General features: G+C 41.6%; 1 protein-coding gene across 1 annotated transcript in view; it reads right to left on the reverse strand.

The window, feature by feature from the left end:
• ENTHD1 (ENTH domain containing 1) overlaps nt 1-21186 on the reverse strand; it is a 98879-nt gene extending 77693 nt beyond the window's left edge. The window contains exons 1-2 of the mRNA XM_053199640.1: nt 20671-21186; nt 1850-2083 (exon numbers count right to left, since the gene is read on the reverse strand). Coding sequence (XP_053055615.1) covers nt 1850-2083; nt 20671-21073 — 637 coding nt within the window. The 5' untranslated portion in view covers nt 21074-21186. The remainder of the gene's footprint in view (nt 1-1849; nt 2084-20670) is intronic.
• Nucleotides 21187-22831: the final 1645 nt, after the last annotated feature.

The raw sequence follows: 22831 nt of genomic DNA on the forward strand, positions 1-22831 counted from the left end.
CCACATTGGTCTCTGTGCTGACAGCATGGAGCCTGCTTAGAATTCTCTCTTTCCCCCTCTCTCTCTGCTCCTACCCTGATCACACACTTGTGCTCTCTCTCTCTCTCTCTCTCTCTCTCTCAAAATAAATAAATAAACTTAAAAAAAAAAAAAAAGAAAGAGAAAGGAAGCGAGAAAAGCAATGGAGGCAGGAAGACCAAGAAAGGTTACAGAAATAGCAAAAGGGGTGAAGACTCTGGGTGAGTTATAATTGGCTGTTTTATTCTGTTACTCCTATTAGTTTGAGTTGAAGGCTTCCATGAGAAAATTGCAGAATGGGTCTCCATCTCTCCTAGAGGTTTATTTCGAAGGAACGGCTAACCTAAAGAAAGAGATTCCACTATGTTTAGAAGCATGTGGATGGCATTTACTATCCTTTCCTGCCTTTCCACATCTCCAGGCCACACAAATACAAACTGAGTGAACATTCGAGAACTCCTGACAGAGTCAGAGAAGTACTTTCGTGATTTTTAGCAGGATTAGTCTGTGTTGGTATTATTATTCACACTTTTAATTTCCATACGTAACTGACATTTGAAACATCTGTTCATCCTGAACACCTGAAGTTCTTTCAGGATCTTGCTTAATCAAATTACATGATAAAGCCAGGAGGCAAGCCTCTGAAAATACTTTTAATTCCATTCTACTCCTGCTACATCCCTCACAAAGTTTCATCCCTTTCGAGTCACATTTCTTTAATGCTTTTGCTTCCTCAAACTGTCCATTCCTTATACAAAACTTATCGGCGGGGTTTGTACCACAGAAGATCAAACACAATGATATTCCGTTAACATTTTAGTAAATTTAATAGAAAAGATCATTGCATCTTCCTGCTGATTTCTATCATAACATCACAAAGAATTCCCTTTTTTTAATGTTTCTTTTATTAAAAAAAATTTTTTTTACATTTATTTATTTTTGAGACACAGAGAGAGACAGAGCACAAGTGGGGGAGGGGCAGAGATAGAAGGAGGCACAGAATCCGAGGCAGGCTCCAGGCTCTGAGCTGTCAGCACAGAGCCCGATGCAGGGCTCAAACTCAAGGAGTGTGAGATCATAACCTGAGCCGAAGTCGGACGCTTAACCAACTGAGCCACCCAGGTACCCCTGTTTATTTTCTATTTTTGAGAGAGAGCAAGGGAATTGGGGAGGGGCAGAGAGAGGGGGACAGAGGATCTGAAGCGGGCTCTGTGCTGATGGTACACAGCCCGATGTGGGGCTCAAGCTTGCCAACCACGAGGTCATGACCTGAGTCAAAGTTGGACGCTTAACCAACGGAGCCACCCAAATGCCCCCAAAGAAATCTTTTTTAAAAAGTTTGGTTCATATTTAAAATTTTAGGCCAAGGGAAGGCTTATATAATACAAGGTACTGTCTCATAATAGTTTCAGAGCACTTTCAGAATTCCGAGGCACATTTAAGAAAATGTCAGTTTCTCGACCGGTAGGAGCAAACAGCACAAAATGCACAGACACCCAGACCCTGAGTCTCCCGTTTCAGTGATGATCAAAATCTTAAAGTGAATCATGATGCCAAATAAGTAAGTCACTACTTGAATACCCTTCAAGCCCCAAAATCCCATTTTATGTGAATCCCAGATAATTGCATTCAGAAAATGGTCATACATTTTTCCACTGAGTATTATTCTTCGTCTTTGTTTCGAACAGCATGACGCCTAATACAGTAATGGTGGCACTTATATTGTATTAATACCTCAGAACTAAACCCCAACGTTTTCTATTTTTTCGTTGCTCTTAAATGATACCTACTACATTCGGGGCCAACGTTCATGATACGTACTTGTATTTACGTTGCCTTGCAACCTTAAGAAGCTTACGTTTCCTCTCCAAGGCAGGGATTTCTGGTGTGTGGGCAGAGGCACATACTGCTGGGGTGTTAGCCGTACCAGGTAGTCTTTTAGGAAATGTCACGGAGTGGGAGGTTCGCTGCCTCGTCCGACACGCTGCCTCCCTCTCTCTGCACAGCAGCTCTTCATCCACCAGCAGTGTCATGACTTGCTTAGACTTTTCCCGGATATGATAGCCTGAAAAACACGTTTGGCTTTGCGTCGGTAAGAAAATACGCCTTAGGGCTGCGAGGACTTTTTATTCTAAAGAAAACTAGGGGGGAAAATGTAAGCAACGTAAGCAAAGTGAAAAAAAATCTGTAGCAAACGAACAAGGAAACCTAAGTCCCGTGGGAATTGTCAGTAAGTGCCCTTTTCTGATACTTTAAGAAGTGAACGAGTATATGATTAAATCGTAACACCATACTGACATGAAATTCTGCACTTTATTTTTTTAATACTTATTCATTTTTGAGAGAGAGAGAAAGAGAAAGAGAGAGAGAGTGAGCTCGTGGGAGCGGGGGAGGGGCACAGAGAGAGGGAGACACAGAATCCGAAGCAGACTCCAGGCTCTGAGCTGTCAGCACAGAGCCCAAGTGGCACTTGAACTCATGAGCCGTGAGATCATGACTTGAGCTGAAGTCAGACGCCCAACTGACTGAGTCACCCAGGCACCCCGCTCCCCAACATTTTGCTCTTTAAATATGCTATTTCTTTTTAAAAGCAATACATACTCTATAATCAAATTATATAGGTGTAAAAGAGGAGGAATGAATTATACCTAGATTTACTGACCTGGATGTGTGACCATGACATAAAGCTAAAGATTTAAAGTAATATGCACGGTATGATTCAAATCTGGAAAGCACAGGGGAAAATCAAGCATTATGTATGTATCCAGGAGAGAGAAGTAGAGAAATATATGGATGGCTGGATGGATGATGGATGGGCAGGCAGACAGCCAGCTGTGTACCCACAACATTGTTAACATCCGTTACGTTAAAGGGGTACAATCGGGGCGGGAGAAGAGTAGGGATTGATTGCCCTAATCAGATTTTCTTTGACATAACATCCTATCAAAACAACTTGATGCCATTAATAGAGTGCCAGACGAATAGTCTAAGATCAGAATCCTAACCAAGACGCTGTCCTTAACCATCTGTGTGACTCTCAGTTAGGTCATCTGTCTGGGCTTGAGGTTTCTATGTGAAAACCAGGAGAAGCAGATCTATTCGGTGTAACTCACAGATACAAAAGTATACCTGTTCGAATATATAGTATCGTTACTACAATTCTCAACCCCCTCCCAGGAGAAATGATCAAAGAAAATCACTTACCTTTCCACATCTTGAGACAAACTCGTATTATCTCCTGTCTTCCCAAGCCTTCAGAAGTAAACTGAAAAGTCTCTAAAGAGCCACTACTATGTTCATTTTGGGCTCCAAGTGTGATGAATTAAAGTGTTAATGTATCCAATTATAACTTACTAGTAGTAGGAATAATGAGAAATGGTCAACTGCATGGTGTATGCAGACGAGAGAGGTCAACACGTTCTGGGCCAGTCGTTTCATTAAGGACTGCTAAGGACAGTGTCAGAAACCTTTGCTCAAGTTGCCATCTTTTCCAAGATTGTTTTATCTACCCGTTTTTTAAAAATTTTTTCTAATGTTTATTTATTTTTGAGACAGAGAGAGACAGAGCATGAATGGGGGAGGGTCAGAGAGAGAGGGAGACACAGAATCCGAAGCAGGCTCCAGGCTCTGAGCTGTCAGCCCAGAGCCCGACACAGGGCTCGAACCCACGGACAGCGAGATCATGACCTGAGCTGAAGTCGGACGCTTAACCGACCGAGCCACCCAGGCGCCCCTATTTTATCTACTCTTAATCTCACTTCTTAGTCACTTCTTCCTTCCAAACTTCTTTTGTAACTTCTGTGAACCATATCGTTCTCAATACCCTTAATTTCCTATGATTAATGTGTAGCCCATAAACAACAACAAAAAATCTCACGGTGTTTTATGCTACCACTCAGTGTCGCACGACAGAAGCCTGCTGTGACTGTCAGCCTCTGGGGACAGGTGACATGCCAGACACTACTTTCCCCTGGAAAACTGCCACAGCTCTGTTTGGAGGAAGGGGTGAAAACCTTCACAAACTCATCTCCTTCCGCTTCCCCTCTCTCCCTCTACCCTAGCGACCCCGACTGCCTTATTCTTCAATTACACCAGGCTCTTTATCTCCTTCAAGCCCTGGGCTAGCTGTCGCTTCTGCCAGGGACTGTGCATGGATAGGTCCCCAATTCATTCAAGTCTCTACTCAAATGTCACCTCCTCATAGAAGCCTTCCTTCTTCCCACCCTGTCTAAAATAGTCCCATCCCCATCACTCTCTATTCCCTTACCTGTTTTATCACCACCTGCTATTGGCATACACAGGTTTGCACACACGAACACACACACACACACACACACACACACACACACACACGTTTGTTTACTGTTCGTTTCCTTACCTAGAATACAAGCTCCATGAGGGCAGAGAACCTCATTCACCCAGTATCTCCAGTGGCTGGAAGAATGAGTGGCACATAACAGCTACTCAATAAATAGCTACTGAGTAAATGAATCGATAAAGGAGCAAATTCCGAAAAGTCTCAATATTCTCCTTTCTACAGTGCAAATGGAACCAGAAGGGTGACAGACACTGAGCGCCGACTTACAGTGTAGCTGCCTGAGAAAGTTGCTTGGCCTGAAATAGTTTTTTGCGACACGCCTAACTAGAAAAGGGCAGAACCAGAAGTTACGGGACAGCCGGGGATTCTTTGACTTGGAGGCTGCGTGAATTGGCGGGACTTAAAAGCAGCTGCAAAAGTTCAAAGGTCCGAGCAGATCCGTGAAGCAGAAAGCCAGCCACGATGACGAAGCACTTCTGCCCAAAATATCAGGGCTCCTCCCTGAGGTAGCAGTCTACGGCACTGGGAAGGTCAAGCCACAGTACTCCACTTCTCACTCAAGGCCGCCCACGGCCCTGGCTACCTGCCCACACCCATCCTTGAGATGCTGGAGGGTAGAAACCCGGCTGTTCTCAAGCGTTAAAGTTGAAAAAATCCAAGAACCCAATAAACCGGCTTCAAGGGTGAATTAACTAATAACAATGGTAATAACAGGATGGCATCTCCTCACTGCGAAGCAACGTGTTTCTGAAAGGAAAGGGAGAACATAGTACTAAAACAGAATTGTACTGGAATAGAACAAACGTAGGCAGCACCTGCTCTGGGTCTGAAAGAGAGAAAGAAAAAGAAGGGGGGAGAAGTTGGGAGGGTGAGGGACAGAGACAGACAAAGGGAGGGAGCAAACATGGAGTCTCTGAAAAGAGAAATATGAAACAGATTGATACCGAAGGATACGTCAAGACGTAAAGCTTGTTCGAAGAGGTGAAGGGTAACGTAAAAATGAAGCTACGTTCCGTTTTAACAGGCATCTTTGGGTTACAAGCGACAGAAACTCAAATTGAACCGGCCATGGGAAAAGCAGGGGTTGTGACTGGGCCTCAGGCACAGGAGAAGCAGAGAGTGGAAAAGTACCAGCACACTTTTTCCGTCTCCCATCCTTTCTTCTCTGTGTGTAATGCCTTCATTTTCTCCTCTTGCAGACTGGCTTCCTCCACCTGAATGTGGACACAGCCACAGACAGCTCTGGACTCACGCCTCACACTGTGCCACCTGAGAGGCCTCCCTCTTCCTTCATTCAAATTGGAAAAATCCAGGAGAATGACGCTGCTCGGCCCAGCCTGAAAGTCACATGCCCGTTACCTTGGCCAGAGGGTGGGATGCTACCACTGGCAACCCCCCATCAGAAAGGCATGGTGGAACGAGGGGAGAGTCAACAGGACAGAAGAATGAACCGACAGAAAGCCACCTTGCGGAGGCTTCCCAAACTCGAGGCCGAGGCCGAGGACATACAAATCACTAGAGCGACTAAGGGACAGACCAATATCCAAGGATATTCACTTATTCGCTTATGCAGTATTTAATCATTTCTTGAACATTTCAGTTTCAGGAACTGTCTAGAAGCACAAGTGAGGACAAAAGAGACGAGATCCCCACACGAGATAATTCCAGATAAAAATAAAAGCTCTAAAGGAAATAAAGAACAGTGAGGTGCTGAACATCAAGCCGTGGTGAAGGGAAGGAAAGTCGTACTGGGGACATAACGTATCATCTGAGCCTTGAACAGCAAGGGAAAGCCAGCTGTGCGGACATTAGGCAGAGGGAACCGCTCTGATTTCCCTTCTTCAGGAAGCCTTCTACTGAGAGAGAGCAAGTCCCTCCAGGCTCACCCTACACACACGTGGTCGAGCCGGGTTTCCACACAACTCTCATGGCACCTACGCTTGTCTCTTACAGCACTTGCACGGTTTGCAAATGCCTATTTATTTGCTGAATGTCTTGTTCCTCCACTAAAGCATAACGTCCATGAAGGCGAGAGCTATACCTGTTTGTTAAGATACTTCAAAGTGTCTGCGAAATAAGTGAGTGAACGTGCTGAGAAAACATCTTCCAGATGCAGGGGAGGAGTCTCTGTAAATTCACAAAGGATCATCACGTAAAGGGATTTGGAAATGTGGTAAATTCAAAGATGCCGGGCAAAGAGATGCACCAGGCTTCTAGAAGAACATGCACTAGGCTTGGAACAGTGGTCATAAAACATCTTAACGCCCCTCCCTCCATACCTGACCCACTCACCAATCAAAATTTACTCTTCCTCCTCCATTCCTTTCTCAGTCAAGTTGATCTCCATTCTAAGCCTGAAATATGAACATTCACCTCCCCAGATGCAGTAACCCGTGTCCACTGATGGTACCCACTAAATCTTCCCCCTCCCCCCCTCACTGTGTCCCTCAGTTCAGGCCCTGCTCATTTCCTGCCCGCGGTGTTTCGAATTATGGACTTATCTGGAGGCTCCCTCACCATCTGTGCTCCACAGTGTCTCCAGGGGCGAGGGGGTGTGGGGTCGGGAGAAGCACCCCCAGCAGTGTATCTGATCAAGGTATTTTCCAGTTAAAAAAAAGACCCTCGGTCAAGTTGGCACAGTAAAGTCAAGCTTCAAAGTACCCCTCTGCTCCGCAACAAATACACAGCGCTAACAGACACTGCCAGGCTCCAAGACAAGATAGAAACCTCCACAAACCAGAAACGGAAGAGAAATGGAAGGGTGGTCAGCACGGCTGAGGCCTCGGGGCTGCGGGGCTCTTGATCCGGCAGGCCAGGAGTTCAGCTCCTCACGTGTTAGGGGACCAGAGCCGGCCTTACTCCCTCTTTGATGTTAGGAGGTATCCGTGTTTGTGAGAGAAGGCTGGGAAGAAAAGAAATAGTAGGGACAAAACCAGCTGCTAATTGTTTCCTGGGCTGTCACTTATTTGTAGCTGTGGGTCTAGAAGCTGGAAGACACGTGTGCAGCCTCAAGACTGGGAACTAAACCGAGTCACCGCCACCTGCATCTAAGACATCCCGGTTCCATCACAGGGCACGAGCCCTGAGCTTCCTTTACAAGGGCTGCGCTGGGGGCTCTGAGGGAGCTGGGTGGAAAGAACCGGAAAAAGCAACGTAAAGGGGTAAACATGAATGGTGGGGGAACAGCCTCTTGGTCAAAATAAGGCAGAAAACTAAAATTCCAAAATAGATTTTTTTTTTTTTAAATGAAAGATGGCTGATAAAAGCAGCAGTCAAAACGTAAATTCACAGGGTGTCTGGGTGGCTCAGTTGGTTAAGCGTCTGACATTTGATTTCGGTTCAGCCCCGTGTTGGGTGGCGCTCGGAACCTGCTTGGGATTCTCTCTCTCTCCCCCTCTCTGCCCCTCCCCTGCTCGTACTCGTGCCTTCTCTCTCTCCCCCTTCCCCCCACCTCAACATAAACTTAAAATAAACTTAAAAACAAACAAACAAACACATGCATTCACTCCAAATGAAATCAGCGTTCTACAGGATTCTGTAAGATCTTCTATAAATCAATATTCTATATTGTCAGAGGATTTTAAAATCCTAAACCAAGATTTTTAAGATAAATACAATTAAGAGAGATTATTACGGGAGTCACATCCGCAACAAGGACTATGCGAAAACCACAAAGGACAGATTGCAAGGTCCTGGTATTTACCTAGAAGAAGTTCCAAAAGAAGAAAATTAAGGTCATCCCAAAAAGCAATATTCAGAGCAAAAAGAGCTAGGAATTTTACAGAAAAGACGTGAATCCTCACATCAAAAATGATCTCCAAAGACCAAGCGGGATAAAAAAAAAAAAAAAGAAAAGAACAAAGCTATATGGAGAGACACTGGAGAAAAACAGAACGTCTAGGATAATGAGAAACTCTCCAAAGCTACCAGTCCCTTCTTCAGACCTACAATAGCCCGCTGGCCATTCAGTCAACACTCATTCGGCACCTGCATCAAACCAAGTGAAGAAACAGAGATACCAATAAGGTCATCTCAGTCCTCCAAACCCCACAGTCCAGTGAAGATGGACACCCAGATGGCTCTTACAGCAGTGTGTTCAGCAGACGTGTGGACAAGGTACAGCGCACTGGCAGAAACCGCGGCAACGGCACGGAAAAGCCCTTCCTGATGGTTGTACTGAGCATTATTTGGACATGAATATACACTGCGGGAAACAAAATTGATTAAAGTCAAAATATGCCAAGGACTAACAGTATTAGCTAATATTAACTGATGATTTACTATGTGCCTGACTTTCAGACATTATCTCACATCCATCCGCACGAAGCCCATTTTACAGGTGAGACAAGTAAGTTTACGGGGAGTAAAAAAACTCTCCAAAAGTCATAGACTTAATAATAATCTGGAAGGTAGAGACTGGCTCCATAAAAATAACAAAATGCAGACTTTTATTTCTTTGACTGAATTCAGTGCACAAATGTAAGCTTTTTTATTTGATGACAAGATTGAGAAGAGAAGGATTGTATTGACATAGCACCGAAGTGCTAACCTGGTTACTCTCCCTTGTTTGTCTGCCCTGCTCTGCTGTCCATGTGCATACAGGAAGCAAGGAGGAACGTGGGAAGACTGGCCGGACAGGTATATTTAAGTTTAAATAGATTCACAATTTGCTTCTCGCTGTCGTGATTACTAACACCTACATTTGTTGAAAAGGAGCGAAGGGTGACCCAAAATACTCAACTGTTTTAGATATAAAGATTTTGTTTACACTCACAGTAATATAACTTAAAAAAATTTTTTTTTAGTATTTATTTTTGAGAGAGAGACAGAGCATGAGCCAGGGAGGGGCAGAGAGAGAGGGAGACACAGAATCTGAAGGCTCCAGGCTCTGAGCTGTCAGCACAGATCCCGATGCGGGGCTCGAACCTGCAAACTGGGAGATTATGACCTGAGCTAAAGTCGGACACCTAACCGACTGAGCCACCCAGGCGCCCCATCATAGTAATATAACTTTTAACTGTAACTTTTAACAATAGCAGAACAGGCTTATGATGACCTGCATGTTTGTTAAAAGAAATTCATGACTTCATCAAAACTACAAAAATGTTGGTTATAGGAAATCACATTTGGTCAGTGGCCTTGTGTTAATGAACCCACCTCTCTGTAAATGAGCACAATTCCATTGCATTAGCTAATCAACCCACCACCATCTATCAGGTGGGTTCGATGGTTAGAGAATTTGGACTCTTGTTGTCTGACCGTTGTAGAGAGAAAATCAAGTCTGATGAATTTGTAAGGTACATCACGCACCCCCCGTGCCGCGTGCTTAGCCACTACACCACACTGCCTGGGATTTGCCCGTCTCATGCCCCCACGTTCCTTCCCTCCTGTACAAGAATACCCTCAGATTTGACTCTGCTTTTGGAGCCTTGACATAGCTAACCAACATCTAAATCAATTCTTCCACGTTTCTAGATATTTTCTTTCTCTTGAACTCACTCTTTCCAGAGATCTTGCCTCTGTTTATCACAGTCACTCTGAAAGGGAAATCCCAATCATTCCTTTTTTCTCCTACTTGCCCATGTTCCGTCTTTCTCTAAACCCCTTCCTGGCCCAAATACGCGTTTTCTCCTTTCTTCTCGGAGAACCTGAACTCAAAAAACAACCTCCTCAAAAACAACTGATTTTAATAACTTATAAACTAATATAAATATAAATTAATGTATTACAGGGGCGCCTGGGTGGCTCAGTCAGTTAAGCATCTGACTTTGGCTCAGGTCATGATCTCACCGTCCATGAGTCTGAGCCCCGCGTCGGGCTCTGTGTTGACAGCTCGGAGCCTGGAGCCTGCTTCGGATTCTGCGTCTCCCTCTCTCTCTGCCCCTCCCCTGCCCATGCTCCGTCTCTTTCTGTAACATTAAAAAAAAAGTTTCAAATAAATGTATTACATCTTCCAGAGAGTTTGCTTTTTACATTTTAGTTTGTATCTCTTAACTCTGGCGTACAAGGCTTATTAGTTCCTAATGTCACTCCAAGACATTTAATTTTCGTGAGCAAATGGGTAGCTGATTGGGAAGGGCCAGTCCTTGAGGCCTGAACAAAATCAGCCCTGGATATAAATGTGAAGGGTCTAATTTCCCAAGTTGGATGACTGATAATGACAGTAGAAAACAAAAAAGGCAGTAACGTCACCAACGCATGCTACTTCTAGTAAAACTGCTTAACACAACTTTTTAACAATACTGAAAAGCCGTCTTTTTAAAATGTACCTTTCAAAAGAAATCTAGCTCGAATTTAAATATATGAGTTTGTGTGTATATACAATGGCCAATTTAAATGAAATCAACTGCAATTTCAGGACTTAACTAATTGAGAATATCGTAGTACATAAACTTTAATGCACACATTTCTGAGAACCTATCTCGGTTTTTTAAAAGGAATACCATAATTTCTGTAAATAAATAATTTGATGGTGTGAAACATTCAATTGGGTATTTTTCAGACCCTTTTAATTAAGTTCACTCCAGTAGTTCAGTGAAACTGTTAGGATATTTTTTAAAACTCAATTAGGAGAGGCTGCCTAGCATAATAATAGAATAGGACCAAAGAGTATTAGAGTAGTAATCATGTTCAGTCATTAATGAAATGTGCAACCTTACCTAAAGAACAATCTGAGCGTTAGCGCCTCATCTGTGTCAGAGAGATAATACACATCCTTCATTCCTCATAAGGTGTTGTCAGATCACATGATATACCATACATGAAAATGCTCTACGGGCGCCTGGGTGGCTCAGTCGGTTAAGCGTCCAACTTCAGCTCAGGTCATAATCTAATGGTTCATGGGTTCAAGCCCCGCGTCGGGCTCTGTGCTGACAGCTCGGAGCCTGGAGCCTGCTTGGGATTCTGTGTCTCCCTCTCTCTCTCCCTCTGCCTCTCCTCTGCTTGTGCTTTCTCTCTCTCTCTCTCAAAAATAAACATTAAAAAAAAATGAAGACGACTTTGGTTAAATATACACCTGCCCTATGACCCAGAAATGCCACTCTTAAGTGTATGCCCAAGAGAGCTGAATATGTATGTCCACAAAAAGCCTTACATGAGGATGTTCGTAACGGCTTTACTCATAATAGCCAAGGACTATACACACACCAAGTGCTCATCAACAGAAGACAGGTAAACAAACTGTGGTATATAAGTTATATCTCAATAAAGCACTGTTAGCATTAAAAATCTATTTTTAAAAGGAATTTATAGTGAATAAATGGGAATGTTGTTGTTAAAGGAATCGACTTTGACATTTATATTTTTTATATTCCTAAAAGAAAGTCAGTTGCTATAAACCCGCTAAAAGTATAAAAGTACTAGGATATTAATCATCCATTCATCTAATATCTATTGAGTGATCCAACCCCCAGGCATGTACTAAGGGCTAGGGACAATGCTCTTGCCCTTTAGAAATTCACAGTTTTGCAAGAGATACAGGCATGTATATAAATGTGCTCTGACAGAGGCATGACAGAGGTATAGAGGCGTTGTGCACACAACGGAGACAATGTTCTATTCTACCTGAGAATATCAAGGAGATTCAGGACTATCAGCTGGAGACCCTGAATCTCCTGCAGGAACATGGCCCCCTTCCCGATGAGTTTGAGCCTACCTTGCAATGGGCCCTAAATCTAAGAGAAAAGAAACTGGCCCGATCACGCCAACTGTGTCTAGCTAGTTGCCCGAGACCATAAAATTAGATTTGCGTGAAGGATTTTTTTTAAGCCATGATTGCCACCAGACTACAAGGTATACATTTCTTGTACCATCTTTGACCTAAAACAACTTAAACGGATGCAAAAAAGGATAAACTTTTCAGTTCCTGTCCCAGATTAATAAGCAGAACTAGTTTAGGTCTCAGGTCCTTCCTGTGTGTCCCACCTTGCCACGTGTGACTAGTTAAATGCGCGATCAAGTCTGGAGACACGACACAGGTCGACAGGGTGGAGTAGAACGTCATTCATTCAGTCCGTCAGTCATTCAACAATGTATTGTAGTAGGTGAGAACGTGGATTCTGGAGCCAAAACATCGAGCTTATAATCTTGGCTCTGCCACTAACTAGCTGTGTGAACTGGCTACTCAACCTCTTTCTACCTTACTTTCCTCCTCAGTAAAATGGGGCCAATACCGCAACTGTCTCAAAGGGTTATTATGAAGATTAAATGAGTTAACATATATGAAGTCGTTGGAAGAGTCTTTGTCACATAGTTAAATGTCATAAACTTGTTTGCTAATATAGGGGGTCCAAAAAGTTAGGGAATACAGAAGAAAACTTATTTTTACATAGTATGCTAATTACATTTTACGTTAATACATTCACTGTTTTTCGATAGATTCTAGACACTGTTTCAGGTAAAGTACCTCTAAATTTAAAGCAATGTGTCCAATTGTCAACCTAAAAAAAAAAAAAAAGAACTACAATAAATACAAGACAGAGTGTCCCCCAAAGTCTGGAAACACAGTGAAAATCATGTATTTATTATAAATTTTTTCGGATTAACAATTAGACTCATTGCTTTAAATTTACTTCATCTGAAAAACTGTCTGGAGGTTGAAGAGAAACACTGGGAAAGTCATTTAAAATGTTAACAAACTACTTGAAAACAAGTTTCTCCTGTTCCCCAAGTTTTCTGAGTTGTTTTCTCAATTTTTCCCCCCTGTAGCCAACGGGAATACTTTCCAAGACCCCCAGTGGATGCCTGAAACTGCAGATACTATCAAACCCTACCTGTGTTTTCTTCTTAATTTATAAATTAGACACAGTAAGAGATTAACAACAACAATAATAAAATAGACCAATTATAAGAATATACCATAGCGGAAGTTATTACATGAATGTGGTCTCTCTCTCTCTCAAACTATCTTATTGTACTCCACTCACTTTTCTCCATGTGATGATGTGAGATAAAACACCTACGTGATGAGATGAAGTGAAGCGAATGATGGAGACACTGTGTCATAGCACTAGGCTACTACCTGCCTTCTGAACCACGTATCAGAAGGAGGCTCATCTGCTTCCAGACGATAGTTGACTACGGGTAACTGAAACTGTGAAAACTGAAACCACAGATAAAGCGGGGACTACTGTAGGGACGCCTGGGTGGCTCAGCTGGTTAAGCACCCAACTCTCGATTTCAGCTCAGGTCATGATCTCGCAGTTCGTGAGCTCGAGCCCCGCATCGGGCTCTCTCTGCTGTCAGCGCAGAGCCTGCTTCAGATGCTCTGTCCCCCTCTCTCTGCCCCTCCCATGTGTGCTGTCCCTCTCTCAAAAATAAATAAACATTAAGAAATGGGGGGGGGGGACTACTGTAATACTATTATGAAGTACTGAGCATGAGCTGTGTGATAGCTGCTGTTGTAATGTTGGAAATAGAGCATGGGCAAAGCAGACATAAAACATTCCTGCTCTCAGGGCACCTGGGGGGCTCAGTTTGGTTAAGCACCCAACTCTCGATTTCAGCTCAGGTCATGATCTCACAGTTAGTGAGTTCGAGCCCCACACTGGGCTCTGTGCTGACAGCATGGAGTCTGCTTAGGATTCTGTCTCCCTCACCCTCTCTCTGCCTCTCCTCCCCTTGCTATCTCTCTCTCTCTCTCTCAAAAATAAAATAAATTTTAAAAAATTAAAAAAAAATTCCTGCCTTCATAAAACGTATGCTTTAGTAGGAAGAAATAGACAATAAATAATAAAATAAAACATGCCCTACGTCAGATAAGAAAAGCTATGAAGAAAACTAAAACAGAAGGTGGCTAGGGCCTATCAGTGCAATTGTGGGATGGGGCTGATTTTTCATAAATAGGGTAGATAAGAGGCCTCACTAAAAAGATGACTTTCTCAGCGGAGATCTGAAGTATGTGAGAAAACAATGCAGGTATCTGGGGATGAACACTCAGGCAAAGGGAACGGCAAGTGTAAAAGCCAATCATGGAACCCCCCCCAAAGTCTTTTTCTATAATTTCTTCTATTTTTATCTTTTTTTCTTTGCCTCTTCTTGACAGCCTGTATCTCAGGTAGGATCCAGCTACAGATCACTTGGATCACTACAATTTCTCTTCCATTAATTTCTCAATACAAACTTCACTCTCTGCTTTTCTTTTCTGATACAATAAAATCATTCTCATTCAGTAGTTTTTCAGGTATCATATTTCCTATCTCAAGTCTTTTGCTTTTTTTATGACTTCCATTCAATAAAAATTTACTGAGGTCTAGTACGTGCCAAGGCCTGCTAGTAAAAAGATGATTATCACATGACACGTACCTTCAGAATCTAGTTAAGGATAAATATATACACACACGCACATATATAAAGTGGATAAAATATACTGTAAAAAACACCTCACTGATATTATGAATAAAACGCCACAGCAATTAATTCTTCCCAGTAAGGAAAAGAAGACATAGTCGGAGATATAGAGGAAAAGCCTCCTGAGCTAGGATCTGATGACTAAGTAGGAACTCAACAAACAGACAGCAGGAAACAACTAGTACAGGGAAGAGAAACATCTTAAGTATCAGCACAGAGAATGTGAAAGCAAATAATACATTAGGAATGCTTGGATGCAATGTGTTAGCTTAGAAGACTAAGGAAATAAGAGTAGAAATGTTGATTGGGAACATGCTAAGAGGCCTGACTTTATCCCAAGAGCCAGTGGCTCCCAAATTATTTTGACCACACACCCTATCAGTCACAAAATTTTATGCATATATCTATATCTATATCTGTATCTATATCTATACCTATCTATCTATCTATATGTTTTTTATGTATAAATTATGCCAAGAACTACTATCCTAATATATTACACTCATTAGGAAACAAATACAAAAAGAAAAATGTGTAAAATATAAAGATGAAATAGGTACTATTCTCCCCCAACAGAATTATTTTTCACTAATTAATATCTATTAACTTAAAGAATACTGTGTGCCAATGTTACCAATCAATAACCACTGTCACTTCCATAATCAACAAATGAATATACGATGCTTCTGTTGACAATTCAGTTCTCACTTGCATTTTTCTTGCTCTCTTCATGCTACCAAGTCATCAAGAATATTTTCAAAGCCCAAAATAGTATACATGTGCTTACTTCTTTGATCTTAAGCTCAGCTGTTAAGAAATCTGAAAAACCTTTACGATAGTGAATTTAAACATATCCAAATATACCATACCTTATAAAAGGTATAAATGCATAAACAAGCTTGCTTACAATTTCATGCTTATCTACTTTATCTCTCAAAACAGCTCACAAACTCTTCAGAGTCGGGGCTGATCCTCTCTCTTTCCACTTAAAAAAAAAAAAATCATCATAGTGCTCAGCACAGTGATAAAATAGCTGCTCCGTAAAGTACAAAAATGATTACATTCCATTCACTGTTATCCAAAATATTAGGCCTTTTTAAAACTTAATTCTTGGGGATGCAAACCTTTAACCAGTATTTTATTTTAATTTTTAATGATTAATTTAATGCTCACAGAAGTTGATGCTTTCACAATTTTGAGATTAAGAAGCCTAGCATGATCAAAAACCAAGAAGATGTTCTCCAATATCATCATTAAACGTCACACCGGACCTTAAGTAAACACTTCAAAAATAAAGAGGATACACACCATGACCGAGTGGGATTTATACTAGGAATGCAAGGTTGGTGCCCATATGGAAATCAATCGATGCAATACACCATATCAACAGAATAAAGGAGAAAAAACGCATAATCATCTCAGTAGCTGCAGAAAAAGCATTTGACAAAAGTCAACAGCCTTTCCTTATAAAAACATTCAATAAACTAACAATAGAACTCCAGCAGGGCACGTGGGTGGCTCAGTTAAGCCTTGGCTCAGGTCATGACTTCACCTGTTCGGTTTGTGAGTTCGAGCCCTGCCTTGGCCTCAGCCTCGGGCTCTCTGCTGTCAGCCCAGAGCTTCTATCCCCTTCCCTCTGGGCTCTCCCCTGCCTGCACGCGTGCGCTCGCTCTCAAACTAAACATTAAAAAACAAAGCAAAACAACTCCATCAACCTTCTGATAAAAAGCATCTATGAAAACCCACACCTAACATCATACTTAATGGTGAAAGACTGAAAGCTTTCCTCTCAAGATCAGGAATGAAACTGATTCTCACCATTTCTATTCAATGTTGTACAGGAGGTTTTAGCCAGGGCAATTAAGCAAGAAAAAGAATTAAGATGCATCCGCATCAGAAAGGAAAAGTAAAACTATCTCTATGTGCAGATGACATGATATTGCGTGTAGAAAATCCTTAGGAATCTTTAAAAAAAAAACCAAAAACTATTACAGCTAATAAACAAGTTCAGCAAAGTAGCAGGATACAAGAGCAATATACAAAAATAACTCGAACGGTTGTATTTCTATACATCAGCAACGAGTAATCTAAAAATGGAATGAAGAAAATAATCCCATAGAGAATAGCACCAAAGAGAATAAAATACTTATGACTATATTTACCAAAAGAAATGTAAGCCTTGTGCACTGAAAACTACAAAAGATTTATGAAAGAAGGTGTGGGGCGCCTGGTGGCTCAATCGGTTGGGCAACTGACTTCAGCTCAGATCATGATCTCACAGTCAGTGAGTTCAAGCCCCACATAGGGCTCTGTGCTGAGAGTTCAGAGCCTGGAGCCTGCTTCCAATTCTGCGTCTCCCTCTCTCTCTCTGTCCTTCCCCCGCTTGCACTCTCTCTCTGTCTCTCAAAAATGAATACACGTTAAAAATTTTTTTTAAAAAGAAAGAAGACCTTAAATTAAAGGGAAGATATCTGGTGTTTGTGGATTGGAGGAACTGATGTTTGTTAAGATGGCAATATTCTCAAAATTGGTCTACAGGTTCAGTGCAATCTTGATAAAAATTCTAGCTGCTTTTTTTTTTTTTTACAGAAATTAACAAGCTAATGCTAAACTTGATATGGAAATGCAAAGGACCCAGAAAGGTCACAACAATTACTGAAAAAGAACAAAGCTGGAGGACTCACCTTTATTTCAAAATTTACTACATAGCTACAGTAATCAAAATAGTGTGGCACTGGCATATAGACATATAGATCAGTAGAACAGAATTGAGAGAATAGGAGGTGCCTGGGTGGCTTAGTCAGTTAAGCAACTGCCTCTTGGTCTTGGCTCAGGTCATGATCTCATGGTTCATGAGATCAAGCCCCACATCGGGTTCCACACTGACAGCACAGAGCCTGCTTGGGATTCTCTCTCCCTCTCTCTCTCTCTCTGCCTCTCTCCCGCTCATGCTCTCTCTTTCTCAAAATAAATAAATAAACTTTTTTTTTTTAATTGAGGGTACAGAAATAAAACCTTACATCTATGGTCAACTGATTTTTATAAGGGTGCCAGTATAATTCAATGGGGGAAGGAATAGTCTTTTCAGCAGGTAGTAGTGGGACAACTGGATATCTACACGCAAAAGAATGAGACTGGAACTCTACTTCACGCCATACGCAAAAATTTAGATCCAAGATCTAAATGGAAGAGCTAAAACACTGAAACTCTTAGAAAAAAACATAGGTGTGAATCTTCATGACCTAGATTAAGCAATGACTTCTTACATGCGACACTTAAAGCACAAGCACCAAAGGAAAACAGACAAACTGGACTTCATCAAAATTTAATCGAGCAAGTAAAAAAGACAACCTAAGAATGGGAGAAGATATTTGCAAGTCACAAGATAGAGGTCTTGTATCCAGAATATAAAAAACTCGACACATAAAAAGAAAAAAAACCCCAACAATTAAAAATGGACAAAGGATTTGTACAGCCATTTCTTCAAAGAAGATATATAAATGGCCAACAAGGGCATAGAAAGATGCTCAACATCATTAGTCTTTGGGGAAACGTAAATTGAAACCGCAGCGAGATACTACTTTTCACATCCAGTAGGATGGCTCTAAGCGAAAAGATGGACGAGAACAAGTGTTGTCAAGGATACGGAAAAACAGGAACGCTCTTACATTGCTGGTAAGAATGTAAAATGGCGCGGCTGCTAAGGAAAAGCAGTTACTGGTTCCTCAAAAGCTGAACATTGAATTGCCATACGACCCAGCAACTCCACTCCCAAGTATACACCCAACGGAACTGAAAGCAGAGGTTCAAACTGACACTTGCAGGCTTTTGTTCATTGCAGCCCAATTCACAAGAGCCAAAATGTGAAAACAACCCAAGAATCCACCATCAGATGAATAAACAAAATGTGGTATGTTTACACAATGGAATGTTATTCAGCTACAAAAAGAATGAAGTTCACATCAAGTATGTGAAATGAGCCAAAAACAAAAGGCAAATACTGTATGATTCACTTCCGTGAGGTACCCCGAAGAGGTGAATTTATAGAGATAGAAGGAAGATTAGAGATTAGCAGGAGAGCTTTATTGCCCAATGATTATGGAGGTGCTTTTTTTTTTTTTTTAAGTTTACTTATTTATGTTGAAAGAGAAAGTGAGCATGGGAGGGACAGAGAGAGAGAGGGGGGGGGGGACTTCCAAGCAGGTTCCACACTGTCAGCATGGAGCCCAGCACAGGGCTTGAATTCACAAACTGTGAGATCACGACCTGAGCCAAAACCAAGAGTCAGTCGCTCAACCAACTGAGCCACTCAAGTGCCTCACAGTTAATGGAGTTTCTGCCTGGGGTGATGAAAGTTTTGGAAGTAGACAGTGGCAATGGTTGTGCCACACTGTGAATGTAATTAATGTCACGGAATTGCATGCTTAAAATGACAAATTTGGTTATTTACATTTTATCCCAATTTTTAAAAGTTAACAATATACCTAAAACCCCAGGATTGTAGACTTCAGATGGGTGAATTGTCTGACATGTGAATTATATTGCAATAAAGCTGATTTTTAAAATGCGAAGAAAAAAAGAAAAAGAAACGAGCTCTCAGGCTATAAAAAGGACATGGGAGAATCTTAAATGCAGACTGTCAAGTAAAGAAAGGAGTCTGAAAAAGCTACATCATATATGATTCCAATTACATAATATTCTGGAAAAGGCAAAACTAATAAAGACAATAAAAAGATCAGTGGCTACCAAGGGTTCCAGGCAGGGGAGAAAGGAGGAACAGGTAGAACACAGGACATTTTCTTTTTTTTTTTTTTTTTAATTTTTTAACGTTTATTTATTTTTGGGACAGAGAGAGACAGAGCATGAACGGGAGAGAGGCAGAGACAGAGGGAGACACTGAATCGGAAACAGGCTCCAGGCTCCGAGCCATCAGCCCAGAGCCTGACGCAGGGCTCGAACTCACGGACCGCGAGATTGTGACCTGGCTGATCGTGACCTGGCTGAAGTCGGACGCTTAACCGACTGTGCCACCCAGGCGCCCCAAACACAGGACATTTTCAAGGCAGTGAAACTATTATGATCCTGGAGTGGTAGATACACGACGCGCGTTTTTCAAAACCCACAGAACCGAACACCAAGAGTGAACCCTAAGGTCAACAAAGGACTTTAGCGAACGTGTTAATACTGGTTATTAGTCAATTGTTACAAATGTACCACACTAATGCGAGATGTTAACTGGAGAGGCACTGTGTGCGGATGGCGAAGGGTATGTGGGAACTCTGTACTTTCTGTGTAAATCTGTAAATCTTTTCTCTAAATCTCAAGCTGCTCTTAAAAAAGGTCTATTCTAAAAATGTATGCTTCACACAAAGACTGCACCGAATTGTATCCTTTTCTCATGATTCATAAGACTATTCACTTTAAATGCTAATTATAATTTTACATTAGATGGGGAGGAAATGCTTGGTTTTTTTAGCATTACAGAATACCAGACGTTTCCAAGTCATCTCCGTTTGGTATTCCCCATAACTGTTCCCTACTTCACCTCCTCCTCCACCCCCGACAAAATTATTTTATGACCTAAATTTTTGTATTCCTATACTTCCATCTAGATAGTCTTTGAGGATTCTGGAGCCTGTGGAAACGCTTCCTTACATTTATGACTAAATTCCAGTCCAATTATAATTGTGAATTACAGTGACCTTATTACACCAAGCTGCCATGCTTCCTGTCTTATTCACTTTGTTCATCTTCTACGAGCTATCGTTCTATCGGGAACCTTACGCGTGTTAGTTTTACACATTCCTTTGAAAGAAAATTGCTCTCTCAGGCACTGAAGAGTCAACACAAAGTCTTCTGGAAACTGTAACTGTCCCAGAGAAAGGGAGCTGATACATTTGAGAATAACTTTCCCCCAACTCCTGGTTCAAAACGATCCCTTCCCAAACGTCTAATCTTTAGTGGCACACCATACACATTTCTTTTACCTTGGTCTTTTCCAGCTTCATCTACGTGTTGAAAATCTTTTAGTGTCTGAAGTTTACAGAACCCCTCTCTGCAATGCTGGATAACTTTCTTTGATCCATTCTTGATGAGATAATCCATGAGCATAAGGGATTTATACACATGACGCCAGCTCTTCCCATGGTCACCGAGTCTCTGCCATAGCATATTCATAATCTCTGACAGAGAAATTGTGTTGAAAGTCAGGTCACTGATATCTAACATGAGAGAACTCGAAGGACCCCAAGGGTCATTGGAAGTTGCTTCCCTGACTTTTATTTCGGCATCTGAGTAATTCTTCATGAAGTTTTTCACTTGCCTCCTGAATGCCATCGGTAAGAAGTTTGAAGGTGGGATGGGGGTGTGAGCAACGGAAAAGGAGTTCATATAATTGGTTTATAAAATTGAGAGGTAACTGGCCCCCCGTTCTGCTGCTCCCAAACACAAATGATTAATCTCCATTTTGACAAGGCATCAATTTCCGGCAAAGCAAAGCACAAAAAATAGGTAAGTGAAAGCTTTTCTGAGAAGTCTACAGAAGACCAAGTCAATGTGAGAAATCTAGTTTTACTTAGAAATCAGCCCCTCACTTACAGGAGCCAGAATTGAGGGCACTATATAAAATTCTCCTAGGAGCTGTATGGGAAAATCTCTCATGAGGGATTGGCCCATATTATGTGAAGAAATATAGGTGGTGTTTTTAGTCCTAAACGTTTCTGCAGAAAATTTTCACTCAATCACTCAACCTCTTTGGCCAGAAATAAAATTATCTTAAAGCATTACATGGAAGTGGGCAAGTCAGTTTCAGAAAATGGAACTTGGGGGGCACTTGGGTGGCTCAGTCGGTGAAGCATCTGGCTTCGGCTCAGATTGTGATCTCACAGTTCGTGGGTTCGAGCCCCGCGTGGGGCTCTGTGCTGACAGCTCAGAGCCTGGAGCCTGCTTGGGATTCTGTGTCTCCCTCTCTCTCTGCCTGTTCCCTGCTCGCTCGCTCTCTCTCTCAAAAATAAATAAACATTAAAAACAAAGAAAATGGAACTTGTGCTCTGACATCTCATGCTTAAAACTTGTCTGGTATAAAATAGTGTGTCCCGAAGGTAATTAAGACGGTTAACGACTGAGTCTTAGCGTCATCAAGTGACCCCGTGGTTGTATTCTTCTTAGAACTACAAGTCACTAGAATCAGATCTAAATATGTTCTGCTTTCTTGTTAATCTGAAAGTAGGGAGGGTTGTGGACTATTAATGCAAGGAGTTGCACCTCAGCAGACTCCACATCTAACTCAGGGTATCCTCAACCAATGTGTAAGGTTAATAAGGTCAAGGAAAAGGTTAAATTACTTTCTTTACTGGGCTTCAGTAAAGGAAGTATGTGTTTAGGACTAAACAATGTCAATAGTGTAATTCAAATGGTGGTAACAACTTCCCTAAAACCTGGAGTGATTATCAGTGGGATCTGTCAGATCCCAGAACAAGGGCGCACAAAGCGTGCCCACTGAGGTTGACACAAAATACGCTAAAACCTTAAATGGTTTTAAGGTTTTGAGATCTGCAGCCCCAAAACCTTAAATGATGCTTCTGACCAATTCACAGCTCACATGAAACCATTCCCTTCCTCCTTTGTCATTGCTTTGCATTAAGGTGGGTCAGTTGGTTTGCATTTTCCCTGGTGATTCACCACCGATGGCCACCACCAAGATCATGTACTAAATTGATTTCGAGCCCTGACAAGCATCCAGAGCCAGTGAAGCCTCAACGATCTGTAATCAGATTTTACTAGAGAAACGGCATACACACAAAAGAAAAACATTAAAATCCATAACAAATTTGTCTTGTTTTCAGTGTTGTTTTTCTTCCTGGACCTTCACAACTCCCAGCTCAGGTTTCATCAATTTCTGTGTGTGTATTTAAGGAAGACATAAATTTTCAGAAGCAAACTAAATGAGTTATCCCTTCTTTTTCAAAAAATAAGAGAAGGGGATAATCAACTTTTTTTTTTTTTTGGTAAAAGTACAACACATCCTCAAATAAGCAAGATAGAAAATGTGTCAGTTTAATTAACATTTCTCTTATATTAACATTTAATTGACCATCATCAACCCTAGGAAGAAAACAATAAGTTGTGTGTTTTTACAATTTTCTCATT

This window comes from Acinonyx jubatus, chromosome B4 (assembly GCF_027475565.1).
Source record: "Acinonyx jubatus isolate Ajub_Pintada_27869175 chromosome B4, VMU_Ajub_asm_v1.0, whole genome shotgun sequence".
Classification (NCBI taxonomy): domain Eukaryota; kingdom Metazoa; phylum Chordata; class Mammalia; order Carnivora; family Felidae; genus Acinonyx; species Acinonyx jubatus.